General features: G+C 30.1%; 1 protein-coding gene across 3 annotated transcripts; it reads right to left on the bottom strand.

Annotated features, from left to right (window-relative positions):
• Window positions 1–5,737: 5,737 nt before the first annotated feature.
• On the bottom strand, window positions 5,738–15,566 carry cldn15lb (claudin 15-like b). 3 transcript variants are annotated; one of them, XM_051129094.1, is made up of 6 exons: window positions 15,432–15,566; window positions 12,958–13,192; window positions 9,078–9,242; window positions 8,919–9,000; window positions 6,577–6,687; window positions 5,738–6,490 (listed from the first exon to the last, which is right to left on the bottom strand). In XM_051129094.1, exons 2-6 carry the CDS (start codon window positions 13,175–13,177, stop codon window positions 6,406–6,408), a joined length of 663 nt encoding a protein of 220 aa, XP_050985051.1. In that variant the 5' UTR covers window positions 13,178–13,192; window positions 15,432–15,566; the 3' UTR covers window positions 5,738–6,405. The 3 variants fall into 3 exon arrangements, with proteins under 3 accessions (XP_050985051.1, XP_050985052.1, XP_050985054.1); XM_051129095.1 differs by having other exon boundaries at window positions 12,958–13,178; window positions 15,432–15,555; XM_051129097.1 differs by lacking the exons at window positions 12,958–13,192; window positions 15,432–15,566 and adding an exon at window positions 10,758–11,698.
• Window positions 15,567–16,057: the final 491 nt, after the last annotated feature.

Below are 16,057 nucleotides of genomic sequence, written 5' to 3'. Positions count from 1 at the left end.
TTATTTGAAGTCTTCATGGCTCATGAGTATAAAAAAAAGGAAAAAGGACGAGAACAAATACACAAGAGGGTAACCGTGATAAAATATAAAAATGGGTTCATTAAAAAAGACATTTTAGGCTTTAAATATTTATTTATTGAATTTTCAGCAGGAAACAAAACATATATGCTGCGTCCGAAATCGCATACTGGTTAAGTAGGTACTACATTTAAATATGAACGTACTACCCGACCGTTAAAAAGTACGTTCTATATAGTATGAATGTGGGTAGTATGAATGGAATTCGGACGTACTACATCCGCCATATTGATGTTGTCACGTGTCATGCGTCGTCACAACAGCGCGAAAATTTAAAGAGACCGCTCCACTGTACGAACACCGGCACCGGCAATGTTCGGCGTTTTAACGTTGATTGGACAGACAGCTCAGAGAAGGCGTTGGTCAGCTGCTCGCAGATCACGGCTTCGTAGACAGCTTCTAGATTATTTGTCAAATAACGTTTCGATTTACAATGTTTAAACTTTCAATAAGTCATCCGTTTATTTAGATTGTGTTAAACAAGTGTAATTTAATCACAATAAACAACGTTTTTTTCCTGAGGTACTTACACTCGAAATGAGCCGCGTCTCCACCTTCCGCCATTTTTCGAATACAACGCATCCTCTCCCGGAGCCTCATGGGATAGGAAAGTGTCCATGGTATGCGTACTACAGAATTCGGGCGGAAGCAGTAGGTCATCCGGGTACTTCTCGCCTACTGAATTTCGAATACTATGAATTCGGACATACTACTCGCCTCGCATACTGTTTTTCGCGTACTATATAGTAGGGAAGTATCCGATTTCGGACGCAGCAATAGAGATACGTAAAATATTTGGAAAACCCCGGAAACAATCTTTTTTTTTTTTTTAGATACTGGTACGGCTTTTATCTTTTATTTTTATTTTATTTTTTTATTTCTCTTTCAAGAACAAAAATACAAAGATACATAACATCAAACATAAAATAAACAGAAGTAAAAGTGGGGGACACATATAACAAGTATGCATCATGGAGGGTAAAAAATTAAATTTTACAAACAACATTTTTTAATATTAGAGACGTTTTTATACATTTCTTGTTTCTAGTACCTGAGATCAATGAGTCATAAAATATATTAAGGTCTTTACAAAAAAAAACTTTACAGTTTTCAGAAAACTGTAAAGTTTTCTGAAAAAATAAAGTTTGTTAAAATACATTCTAACACTGAATGTTTGCTCCTTTTTTTCTACATGCATTATTAAAATTTCTTATTAAAAGTTTCTTATTACTGTCTTAGAAAACTTTACAGTATAATGTATTCGAAAGTAATATAATTGTATCTTCTATAATGAACAATATATATATATATATATATATATATATATATATATATATACCTTTTGTAAATACTTTTTCCCTGTTTTCTAGCACATTTAAATTTTAACCACTGAAATATAGATGTTCGTCAGCTTTTTGGCCGCTTCTTGTCTCCTTACCGTAATTCCACTAATAGAAGTGCAGCAAATCCAGATGGCGGCTCACTTGACCGCCGTGAACAGGACGACAGTAAGGACGACAGAACAAGACGACAATAAGGATGACAGTAAGGATGACAGAACAGATCGACAGAACAAAATGACAGTTAGGACAACAGTAAAAAACAGAGAAAAAGACGACAGGACGACAGATTAAGACGACGTCAACAGACAACATGCACGTCAACATATACTGATTTACCTGAATAATTAGGCAATAACTGTAGACAAAGACAAACGTGTAGTACAAAGCACAAAGCAGTCGCCTCTTTTTTGGCACAAATGGAACCCCATATTTTCACAAGGTAAATCAATTTAGGGGAAATGCTTTTCGCAACCAAATTATAATCACTACAAGAAGATTCAATCCCAGAGAAAGAAAGAAATTGCTGATAAGTATAAATCTCACCATTAGTGTTCAATAAGTCAGAAAGAAATATAATCCCTTTATCAAACCAATCTTTTTTAAATATACTCTTGTTTTTAGACAACACAAATTGGTTATTCCATAGTATGCATGAATGAGGAGAGAAATTATGTTTAAAGGCTGATTTCCATGCTTCTAATGATTGCTTATGAAAGTTTGATAATTTTATGGGAAGTTTACTGTATTTGAAGTCACACGACAGTAAAAAAGATATCCCACCACACTTTTCAAAAAATAGATTGGGGATATAAAACCATATAGATTTAGTCTGGGCCAAGCAATGTTTAATCCAATTGATTTTAAAAATCATATTAAGAGTACTAACGTCAAGGACATTAAGCCCACACTCTAAAAAAGGTCTAATAATAGTTTTTCTTTTCACATATTCAGTTCTGTTTTTCCAAATAAACTTAAATAAGGCCCTGTCAATATCTGAGCACATTTTAGGGTTGACGTATAAAGACAGAGCAGGATATACCAGCCTCGAAATTCCCTCGGCCTCAGAGAGTAGAACACGTCCACGGATACCCCCGGAAACAATCTACACTAGCAGTCAAATGTTTTTGAGCACTAAGACTGTTATCATTTTTTTATGTTATTTATGTTATTTTATTATTTATTTTTTTATTTGCTTCAAGGTAACATACAAAAAACCAAGTAAACAACAGTAAGAAAGATCTTAATAAAATTCCAAGAAGTCCAAATAGCAGCATAACATAAATAAACACAATAAACAAATTGAAAAAACAGAGAAAAATAAATACAAAAATAAATAAATATAAAAATAAAACACAATACAAAGGGCTTAATCACCAAAAAATACCTTCAAAAGATTACAAAGTTTAAGGGCTTTTTTATGACGCATAAGTTTTAAATTAAATCTTTCTGAAAAAGTGAGAAAGTGGGGGGGTTATTAAAGAATCTGCATTTATCAATAAAATCATTTGCCAAAATCACAATATTATTCACCAAAAATTCGACATCACAATCCCGACAAAAGGACAAATATTTTACAGTGGCTCATGAGTATAAAAAAGGAAAAATGACGAGAACAAATAAACAAGAGGGTAACCGTGATAAAATATAAAAACGGGTTCATTAAAAAAGACATTTTAGGCTTTAAATATTTATTTATTGAATCTTTAGCAGGAAACAAAACATATAGAGATATGTAAATATTTGGAAAACCCCTGAAACAATTTACACTAGCAATAAAATGTTTTTGAACGCTAAGACTTTTATTGTTTTTTTTTTTTTATTTGCTTCAAGGTAACACAAAAAACCAAGTAAACAACAGTAAGAAAGATCTTAATAAAATTCCAAGAAGTCCAAATAGCAGCATAACATAAATAAACACAATAAACAAATTAAAAAAACAGAGAAAAATAAATACAAAAATAAATAAATATAAAATAAAACACAATACAAAGGGCTTAATCACCAAAAAATACCTTCAAAAGATTACATAGTTTAAGGGCTTTTTTATGACGCATAAGTTTTAAAGATTTGAAGAAGATTATTAAATCTTTCTGAAAAAGTGAGAAAGTGGGGGGGTTATTAAAGAATCTGCATTTATGAATAAAATAATTTGCCAAAATCACAATATTATTCACCAAAAATTCGACATCACAATCCCGACAAAAGGACAAATATTTTACAGTGGCTCATGAGTATAAAAAAGGAAAAATGACGAGAACAAATACACAAGAGGGTAAACGTGATAAAATATAAAAATGGGTTCATTAAAAAAGACATTTTAGGCTTTAAATATTTATTTATTGAATTTTAAGCAGGAAACAAAACATATAGAGATACGTAAATGTTTGGAAAACCCCTGAAACAATTTACACTAGCAATAAAATGTTTTTGAACACTAAGACTTCTATCGTTTTTTATTTATTTATTTATTTATTTATTTATTTATTTATTTTTATTTGCTTCAAGGTAACACAAAAAACCAAGTAAACAACAGTAAGAAAAATCTTAATAAAATTCCAAGAAGTCCAAATAGCAGCATAACATAAATAAACACAATAAACAAATTGAAAAAACATAGAAAAATAAATAAATATAAAAATAAAACACAATACAAAGGGCTTAATCACCAAAAAATACCTTCAAAAGATTACAAAGTTTAAGGGCTTTTTTATGACGCATACGTTTTAAATTAAATCTTTCTGAAAAAGTGAGAAAGTGGGGGAGTTATTAAAGAATCTGCATTTATCAATAAAATAATTTGCCAAAATCACAATATTATTCACCAAAAATTCGACATCACAATTCCGACAAAAGGACAAATATTTTACAGTGGCTCATGAGTATAAAAAAGGAAAAATGACGAGAACAAATACACAAGAGGGTAACCGTGATAAAATATAAAAATGGGTTCATTAAAAAAGACATTTTAGGCTTTAAATATTTATTTATTGAATTTTCTGCAGGAAACAAAACATATAGAGATACGTAAATGTTTGGAAAACCCCTGAAACAATCTACACTAGCAATAAAATGTTTTTGAACACTAAGACTTTTAATGTTTTTTTTTAAAAAAAGTCTCTTCTGCTCACCAAGCCTGCATTTATTTGTTCCACGTAGAGCAAAAGCAGTAATATTGTGAAATATTTTTACTATTTATAATTTAAAATGTAATTTATTTCTGATCAAAGTTGAATTTTCAGCATCATTACATCAGTTTAGACACATGATCCTTCAGAAATCATTCTAATATTCTGATTCGCTCTTCAAGAAACACTTTTATTATTATTATCAATATCAGGATTTTTTTTTTCAGGATTCTTTGATGAATAGAAAGATCCAAAGATCAGCATTTGTCTAAATTAAAAAGCTTTTGTAACATTATACAGGGGAGAAATGATAGAAATTAGTACTTTTATTTATCAAGGATGCTTTAAATTGATCAAAAGTGATCATAAAGATATTTAAAATGTTGCAAGATTTTTATTTCAGATAAATACTGTTCTTCTAAACTTTCTTTTATCAAAGAAACCTGAAAAAATTCTCAACAAATTTTTCAATAAAATAATACTAATACTACTACTACTAATAATAATATTAAATGTTTTTGAGCAGCAAATCAGCATATTAGAATGATTTCTGAAGGATCATGTGACACTGAAGACTGGAGTAATGATGCTGAAATTCAGCTTTGAAATCAAAGGTATAAATTACATTTTTAAATATAATAAAAAAGAAAACAGCTATTTTAAACAGTAAAAATATTTCAAAATTTTACAGCTTTTGCTGTACTTTGGATTAAATAAATTCAGGCTTGGTAAGCAAAAGAGTCTTCTATAAAAAAAAAAAAAAAAAAGAAAACATTAAAAATCTTGAAAAGTAGTGTCATTATCAAATATTTTACTTTGTGTATGTATTATTTTCCAAATAGATTAGGAATTTTAATTTTACTGTTAACCTCCAATAAACCTGTATCATAAACAAGACAATTGTGCCTGTTATTTGAATAATTAAATATATATATATATAATATATATATATATATATATATATATATATATATGTATATATATATAAAGTAGTATAATCCAGAGAAGTGTATTTTACGTTAAGGAGACAAAGTAAATTTTTAACAGGTTTATTGTTGAAAAGAATCAACCATGTCTTTACAAGTTCAGCATACGCCTACACTATTTTCAATCCTCAACATAATTAAAAATGAAAAGAAAGAAACCTCTGAGGTTTGGCTGATAACAAAAAATACAGTTTGCACACTTGCGAAACTTCACAGAATTGTTTTATTCACAGAAACAATGACAAAATACACATACTAGCAATTTTGGAAAACAATGAGCTTTTCAAAACACCAAAACAGACAATGTAACATTTATATAACAAACTAAAATTATCCATATAAAGACATAAAAGTATTAAGGTCAACATGAAACATGAGATTCAGTGGGGGAAAAAAGTACAGTAGGGAAATTAATTTGATGGTGTTTTTTGTTTGTTTGTTTTAGTCATTTTGTTGTGTGTTTTTGTCATTTTTTTGGGTTTTATTAATTATGTGCTTTTTTTAATTTCAGTTAAAGTATTTTATTTCAAGTAACAAAAGGTTTTAGTTTACTATAATAACCCAAGTGTAAATTGAGTGTTTCATATCATTGAGTCAAAGCTGAATGATAGCCCGCAGTGGGGTTTCGACAATCCGATTTCCAGCTGAAACACTGCCAGGATCTACTGTTTGAAACTTGAAAACTGAAATCTTTTTATATAATGCAAGATTTTAAAATAATGAACTCCTTGTGAAATCAACACTGATGAATCATGCAAAGTAAGTTAAAAAAAAAAGAAGCTCAATTCATTGACTTCTAAAATGCAAGTACTAAAAAATACACATCAATGTAAAAAAAAAAAAAAAAAAAAATGAAAAGTCAAAATAAGACACTCAGACGTAAGCTTTGGAAGCGCTGTTTTCTGACGGCGGTGATTTGTAGATCTTCTGCGGCTGTGAAGCGGTGTAGTTGTAGTTACTGAGAGAGAGAATAAAGAAAGTCATGACTTCAGTTTGGCACAGATGAGATTTATAGTTGTGATCCGTCTCTGGAAAAAGATTCACCGTGATTTTGCAGATCCTGAACTCTTGAAGGAAGTGCAAAGGATTCCTCCGCCCAGAATAGCCAGAGCTCCCGCCGCCCATCCCAGATACAGACCGACGCCCAGTTCATACCTAAAACATCATTATGTGAGCATGGTTAATCATTAATAATGGTATTCACATGATACTCCAAGCTGCTTAGTTTATTGTACACTGTAAAATGTTTTCACCAGTTTCAACTTAAAAACTTAAGTTAAAATTTTAAGTTAAATCAACTTAAAACTAAAATTCATTTTAACTCTAATAAATAAAATGAGTTAAAATTACTTGTACTTTTAAGTTGATTTAACTTCAAATTTAAAGGCAGCTTCTAAACTTAAGTTTTTAAGTGGAAACTTGTGAAAACCTTTTACAGTATATAGCGCTTCTACAGTATATAGCGAAAATTACAAAAAGTTGTTTCAACTTAAAGCAAGTGTTTGTGCTGCCTTAAAATTTTAAGTTTGGTCAACATGAAATGTTAAGTTCTACTACATGAAAACGAGGATATTTGAGTTGAGTAAATTTAACATTTTAAGGCAGCATGACCACTTACTTTAAGTCAAAACAACATAAGTTGTTTTTTTACAGTGTGGCAGAGATGTATGGTAAAAATGAGTTTGTGGCGTAATCAAACAGACAATGAACACCATTAATTAGGGCTGTCAAGCGATTAATCGCAGTTAATTGCATTCAAAATAAAAGTTTGCGTTCGCCTAATATATGTGTGTGTACTGTGTCTAATTATTGTGTATATATAAATACACACAAATTATTGTATATATTTAAGAGAAATATGTTATTTATGTACAAAATATTTTCATTTATTATATAAATGATATAAAAATGATAATAAATACATATACTTGTAAATATTTCTTAAATATATACATTCATGTGTTTTTATTTATATATACATAATAATTACACACAGTACACACTCATATTTCTGGCAAACTCAAACTTTTATTTTGAGTTTGATCGCGATCAATCGCTTGACAGCCCTAATTAATAGTGTTCATTGTCTGTTTGATTACGCCACAAACTAATTTTTACCATACATCTCTGCCACACTGTAAAAAAATTACTTAAAAGTTGTTTTGACTTTGTGGTCATGCTGCCTTAAAATTAAGTTTATTCAACTCAAATATCCTCGTTTTCATGTAGTAGAACTTAACATTTCATGTTGACTAAACTTAAAATTTTAAGGCAGCATGAACACTTTTTAAAGTTGTTTTTTGATAGTACATCAACTGCACACATACATTTTTGGCAAACTCAAACTCTTATTTTGTATCATTGTCTGTTTGATTACGCCATAAACTAATTTTTACCATACATCTCGGCCACACTGTAAAAAAACAACTTAAAAGTTGCTTCGACTTTAAGTAGTTGGTCATGCTGCCTTAAAGTTTTACGTTTTCTCAACTCAAATATCCTCATTTTCATGTAGCAGAACTTAATTTCATGTTGACTAAACTTCAAATTTTAATTTTTGATTACATTAACTTGAATTTTCAAGCTTTGCAACGATTTGTATCGTGAAAAGCGCTATATACTGTAAAAAGTTTTCACCAGATTCAACTTAAAAACTTAAGTTTAGAAGCTGCCTTAAAATTAAGTTAAATCAACTTAAAAGTACAAGTCATTTCAACTCACAAAATAAAAGTGTGAGTTTGCCAAAAATGTGAGTGTGTATTGTGTAATTTGTATGTATATATAAATAAAAACACATTCATGTATATATTTAAGAAATATTTACAAGTATACGTATTTATTATAATTATTATATAATTTATAAAATAAATAAATGAAACTATTTTGTACATAAATAACATATTTCTCTTAAATATATACAATAATTTGTGTGTATTTATTTATACATAATAATTAGACACAGTACACACACATATATTAGGCAAACTGAAACTTTTATTTTGAATGTGATTAATCGCGATTAATCGTTTGACAGCCCTACTATTAATAGTAATGAATTATATGCTGCAATCAAACTTACAGCAAAATTTGGTACTGCCGTATGTTGTTTCAGGGTTGGCTTTGTGTCTGAAAGTGTGTTTTAACCCTATAACCCGGTGTGTCGACTAATTTTTAGATCATTTTACGTCAGGATTTCACTGATTTACATTACAAGCATCAGAATTTTGAGTCTCTGAATAAAACTGAGCTGTTTTTCCTACATATTCTCACTATATCAGACTCTATGGACCATAAAAGCCTGATGGATCAAATATGATACTTAACAAAAACACATAGGCACACCGTTTTTATATTTTGTCTGAAGGTTTAATAAGTCTTTTACTCACCTTGTTCCCAGGTAGCGAGGATCGTAAAACTCCTGAACGACTCGAGCGGCATACCACGACACCGCAATCATAACGCACAGACCTGACGGAGAGAACAGGCGAATGTGAGCATGAACATGTTCAATCATTCAGTCACAGTGTGTGTGTTATTATACCGACCTGACAGGATGTAGAAGATTCCGGCTATAAGGCTGATTTTGCCCTTTGACTCCTCAGACGTGCTGCCCAGTTTAGTGCATTTGAGTCCCATCACGGCCAAAATGACGCCAAGTAAACCCAGAATGAGAGCGATGATCATCAGAGCTCGACAGGCCTGGATGTGTCCTACAAAACAATCACATCATAAACATATGAGCTTCAGTAAGTTACAAAAGACTAAGAGCGCATATACCATGGTAGTATCAATTATGTTAGTATCAAATGAACATTACCATGAGAGCAATATCATGATATTCTCTCAGAAACAAATATAAATTGTCACTGGGTCAGGGTTAGGGGTACGAATATGTAAACTTCAGATACAAAAATGCTTTTGAAGTACAAGTATGTACCATTCAGGGGTTGAAAAGGAAAAAAGTGTACCTTTTGTACCTTTTTTCTGAGAGTGTAAATATCAAAGTATCATATTATTAAGTCTAGATCCAAAGTTTTAGTTAACTATAATTTCCATAATTATAGCATTTATTAATTACTAATTATTAATTATTTTAATGTTTAATCTAACATTTATATTCATTTAAATTTGAGTTATTCAGAGATTTTGTAAATATATTTAACTTCAATTTCGTTTTTTTCCGTTTTTTTAATTCAGTAATTTACTAAAATATAGTAGTAAATATCAAAGTATCAAATTATGAAGTCCAGGTCATGGTACACCTCAAAAGCAAAACCAAAAGTATATATATATATGATTATTTTGATTATTTTAATTCTAAGATTGCTTTTTTAATTTAAATGAATTATGTGCAGAAAAGCAAAAACAAAAGCAAAAATAAATAAGTAAATATATACAAATTCTGATTATTTTAATTCTGAGATTGCTTTTTTAATTTAAACGAATTATGTTACATTAAGTACTTATATATCAGTGTTTGCTGTACTGGACTTATTCTGATTTAAATAATAATATTTTGTTTTCTCACTACCAAAAGTTTGGGGTCAGAAATTACTGCTTTTATTCAGCAAAAACAAATGAAACTGATCAAAAGTGACAGTAAAGACATTTACTTCTATTTCATATAAATGCATTTCTATTAAGCTATTTCTATTAATCAAAGAATCCTGACCAATAAAAACGCATCACAGTTTCACAAACATTTTGCGCAGAACAACTGTTTTTAACATTTAAAATAATTTGAAATGTTTCTTGAGCATATTAGTATATTAGAATGATTTCTGAAGGATCATGTGACACTAAAGACTGGAGTAATGATGCTGAAAATTCAGCTTTGATCACAGGAATAAATTATGTTTTAAAATATATTCACATAGTAAACAGTTGTTTTAAACTGTAATAACATTTAACAATTTTACTGCATTTTTAATCAAATAAACACAGCCTAGGTGAGCAGAAGTGACTTTTTTTTTTTTTTTTCAAATACACATAGACCATTATTTCAATTCTGACATATTTCAAATGAATTCTACTAAATAAAAAATACAACAAGATTTTCTTTAATAATAATCCTTTTAAATAATATTTTGTCATTGTAAAATTGTTGAAAAATATGTCAGAATTGTCAAAACTAGCAAGTCACGTGATCACCAAAATCCATTTTTCCTAAGCAAAATGAAAAACACAAACTCTAGCTAGTGTGTGTGAGGTGTGTGCACATTTACCAGGCTGTTCAAGCAGGGACGGAAACGGTTTGCAGTTTTTGATGCCAGTGGTTGTCTCGGAGCACGACTGCCACAGGTTAATATTGTACCAAATCGACGTGAGGGCGTCCTCCGCAAACGTCGACTTGCGCCACGACTCATTCAACAACGACATGAAGGTGAGCAGCCAGCCCCCCAAACACATCAGAAACCCCAACAGCTGAACCCCAGTCGACATGATCAACTACCGCGTCTCAAATCCACACGATATCCAATAAAAGACTATTACGAATCCACAACCGCACCGGCAGACAGACTTCGCACCGATCCGAGCGCCGTACCAAGATGGGAGTGTGTTTGACTGTGTCAGTGTGTTATAGATTGAAGATCAGAGTCATAAAACCATAAACTCTGGTCCCTCCTATATGCCTTTCACTAGATAACACCACGGAAGTCAATACAGGAAGTGGCATATGAACTAACAGCGGAACAACTGGGTTTAACCTCTAAAATAGAAGGCCTCGCCCTTTAGGTCAAATTGGGGTTGTGTGTGTGTCTCTCTAATAATGGGAGGGTTAAACTAAATAAACAGAAACCTTCTGATTCTAAATAAACTAGATTTTGTGTTTGCCTGAACGCATTTTATATAAACCATACATAGTAGGTGAAACAAGGGTCAGTTTTAACTAGACAAAGAAAGGTTTATCAAGATGAACTTTGAATGATGGCTTAAAGTCTTGTCTGAAAGTTAAAGAAGCCTTGAAGGTTTTTCATGTCTTACAGGCCAACAAATCAGTTTGTACTTAATTTGTTATTATTTCTATTATGTCATACTCTTATAGTTTGTTACAGTTTAATTTGTTCTTTATTTTTATATTTTCTGTTTTTTTCCGAATTTGGTTTAGTAAAAGTTTTTGTAATTAATAATAATTCTTAGTAATAATATTTTTTTATTAGTTTTAAATTTGGTACTTCTAGTACTTTAAACTACACAAAAACGTAAAAAGTTTTTAAGTTTTCAAAAATGTTTTATTTCAGTTAACATTAGTTTTTTTATTTAATTGTTTTAGTTTGAGTTATCTATAATTACCATAATTATATCTTTTATTAATTAATAATTATTAATAATTTGAATATATATATATATATATATATATATATATATATATATATACATATATATATAAAACTTAAATTTTGTTCTACTTTAATTTTGGTTTCAGTAACTGTAGTACTTAAATTATTGATTTTTATATTTATATTATATTTATATTTTAGATTTTTATTGATTTTATATAATTTTTATTGATTTTATAATATAATTTTTATATAATTTTAAATAATCATTTTAATTTTAGTTTTAGTAATTTTGTAAATATATTCATCTTATTTCTGTTGAATATATGTTTTATTTCCATTTTAGTATTTTATTCATTTATTTATTTTCATTTTAATTTGAGTTTTAGTTATTATGTTCTGGGTTTTGTTTTTATTAAGTTTGAAAATATATTTAACTTAAATTTCATTCAATTTCAGTTTTAGTGGCAGTAACTGTAGTACTTAAAAAAAAAAAATTAGATTTTTAGTGTCATTTTTAGGTTTAAAAATATATTTAACTTTAATTACGTTTAATTTCCATTTTAGTTGGAGTAACTAGTTTTTCTTAAAAATTATTTTAATTAGTTTCCAAGCAACCTTTCTGATTTTCACACAAGTTTTTCATCCAATATTTATATTATATTTTATTTTCATTCATTTTTAATTTTATGACTTTAATTCAATAATTGCTTTATAATTTATTGCTTAATAACTAGAAAATGGTTTTAGTTTTAGCTGACAATAACAACACTGATATAAAACATTGATACATCTTTAACTTCTAAATTCTTTAGTTAATTCTATCTCCTTTAATTCAAATTCCAATTTAGCTTCCTGGGGATTGTTCAAATTCAAATTCCAACTCATGAACTGAAAAGAAGTTAGTTTTTAAATTCTGAATAATAATGCCTGAATAAAATTGCAGAAAACTGTACCGTACTCTAGAGTAAAGGTGTGTGGGAGTGTTTTATGAGTTTTTATGACTAGTATAACCTCCTTTTGTCACAGGATTGAGCCACAGAGCTCCAGTAAAACCGTCATGATACCGTATCACTGAAACCATCATGCAGCATGACGTAATGTGAGCGAAGGCCACATCGAGTGCAGCGGGTGCGCGTCCCACCTGGAAGTCCCAGAATGGTCTTGAATTTCTGGCACTGAACAGATCCGAGCGAGGTAGACGCACACGACAGCCACAGTCCTTCAAACCGAGAGCTGGCCGTCACCACTGCATCTCCGTGACTAGCTTTCTTCCACACGGCTGAGTTTGTGGAGCTGGACTCCAAACACCAGCCCACGATTCCCAGAAACAGTCCAACCAGTTGCAACACCGTCGATGCCATCCTGAACGAGAGATTCTGAGAAGAGTCACATTTATCAGACTATTCACAGAAAAACACATGTGGTCAAAATTTGATCTACACTGCGAAATGTGAATTATTTGACCAAAATAAGAGGGATCATACAAAATGCATGTTGTTTTTTATTTAGTACCATCCTGAACAAGATATTTTACATAAAAGATGTCTACACAAAAGCTTCCTGATGATACATGCATCAACAGATGGGGGTGAAAACTTTTGAACATGATGCTGATGTGTACATTTTTCTTATTTTGTTCATACATCATGTTTTTTTTATATATATTATTGCTCTTTAGAAGCTACAGAACATACTTACATATTTCCCAGAATACAAAATAAGAAAAAACTTGTCTTGATCCTAAAGTTCCAAAAGTTTTCACCCCCTGGATCTTAATACATAGTCTAATCTTCTGGCGCACCAATGACTGTCTGAATCTTGTATTAAATTTGCATATTAGTCCCTCATTTGTCATCAGTGTGAAAAGATGGATCTCAGAATCATAGTCACTGCTGGAAAGAGTTCAAATATGCAAAGGATGCTGGAAAACCAAAGAATTTGTATTTTGTCTTGTGGACTACATGTCAGCATCTTTTAAGTTAAATATCTTACTCATGACAGTACTACATAAAATAATAAAATGCATTTTGCATGATCTCTCTTATTTTGGTAAAATATTTAACATTTTGCAGATTCCGCAGGTGTATGAAAACTTTTGGCCAGAACTGTATTTTAAAAATTTTAATTTTTTAATGGTTCATAGGTTTAGAAAACAACAGTTTTGGATGTAATATCCACTATATTAGTCCCATATGAGTGTGCGCGGCCATTCGTAAATTTTGTGGGTCTGACTTCCGGTCTCATCCGCGTCCAGCTATTTTTAACTGTACAAAACAGCTTGTTTTGCTGCTTGATCATTTAATGTGTATATAAGTATATGCACATGAGAATATTGGATTCTGGGTTCTTTGAAGCACCAGAACACACTGCTTTATAAAAACCTTCAGAATATAACTGAAGGTACAGTGATTTTACATGCAGTATCTTACCTTAAGGGGGTAAAATATTTTCTAATTTGATAGAAATATTAGTGAAGCCCCAAACATCTATTACAATTTAGATTTTACACTAAATATGTGACTCTGAACCACAAAACCAGTCTTAAGTCGCATGGGTAAATTTGTAGCAATAGCCAAAAATACATTGTATGGGTCAAAAAAAAAAAGTAAAGATCATGTTCCATGAAAATATTTTGTAAATTTCCTCCCGTGAATATATCAAAACTTAATTTTTGATTAGTAATATGCATTGCTAAGAGCTTCATTTGGACTTTAAAGGTAATTTTCTCAATATTTTTATTTTTTTGCATCATCAGATTCCAGATTTTCAAATAGCTGAAAATAGTTTTTTAAATTTCTTTAACTTTATTTAAACAGGAAAAAACAAACACTTCCACAATAAAGTGTTTAAGGGTTTTATGACTCTTTTAAGTTTCATAAAGAGTCACAAACTCTTCCAAAAAAACTGATGTGATTCTAAATGAAACTATTAATATCACTGAAGAATGTTTAAGTATTTCTACAGTGGGAAATTCAGATGTGACTGGTCAAACATTGGACTTCAAACTCTTGTGAAATAAAAGCAAATCGTGTGGTGTTTAACTTAATTTATCTATCAAATAACATGCTTAAAAAGCCTATTTTGGATTCACTCATAATGACTGATAAAGCCATTAAGGAACCAATGTTACTTTAAAATCATTGAGATAATATTATAGTTTTTATTAACATTTTGAATTAGTTTCTCATTTTAATTTTAGTGTAAGTTTTAGTAATTTAGTTGTGTTTTTGACATTCATTTATATATATATATATATATATATATATATATATAATATAAAATATAGCTTTTAATTTATTATTTTTTATTGCAGTTTTAGTTATTATCAGGTTTAACTACATGAAAAAGAAAAATATTGGCTTGGCAACTGGCTGAAATAAAATCAGTTTTCATTTTATTTCAAGTAACAAAAGATTTTTATGGTTTTAGTTTTACTTTAGTTTACTACTTAATGACTAATTAAAACAGAAGTTGTAAAGACAAAAACATCTTGGGGCACCATTTAAAGTGATGTTAACATGAACTGCTTCTGCATAATTTAGTTTGACTTCACATCAACATCTGACAAATATTTATCAATTGAAAAGTGAAAGACAATCAGAAATTGCTACGCACCTGTTCGGCTCCCAATGACCTAATAATGAAGAATAATTTAGTTAGGTTTCCCCCTAAAATGTGGCTTGTGAACAGGGTTTCCAGTCTATATGTAAGTCAGCAGTGATGGGTGAGTGTCACTGTGTTAATATTGGCTTTAGGTCAATAACCCTGAAAAATCAAACCCGCTTCAAAACAGAAAAAGGGGGCAAAGAGAGACAGACAGGTGACGTTCTTTCCAGATGAGACTCATCTCTTGATTCAGGGTCGTTCGTCTGTTTCACACACTTTACAGGACACCATTACACCGTTATCAACAAACACAACACGAGGCTTTACTTCCCCAAGTACTTTAAAATGAAATTAGAAAAAAAAAGGTTTTTTTTCTGCTCAGGGCTGCATTAATTTAATAAAAAAATACAGTAAAACTGTCAAATATTATTACAATTTCCAATAGCTGTTTTCAATGTGAACATCTGTTAAAATGTAATTTATTTCTGTGATCAAAGCTGAATTTTCAGCGTCATTACTCCAGTCTTCAGCGACGCATGATTCTTCAGAAATCATTCTAATATGCTAATTTTCTTCTCAAGAAACATTTCTGATTATTGCCATAGTAACATTTTGTGGAAACTGCGATACATTTT

Source organism: Labeo rohita, chromosome 15 (genome assembly GCF_022985175.1).
Source record: "Labeo rohita strain BAU-BD-2019 chromosome 15, IGBB_LRoh.1.0, whole genome shotgun sequence".
NCBI lineage: Eukaryota > Metazoa > Chordata > Actinopteri > Cypriniformes > Cyprinidae > Labeo > Labeo rohita.
The sequence above is the reverse complement of the archived record's forward strand: the minus strand, read 5'-3'. Positions and strand labels throughout refer to the sequence as shown.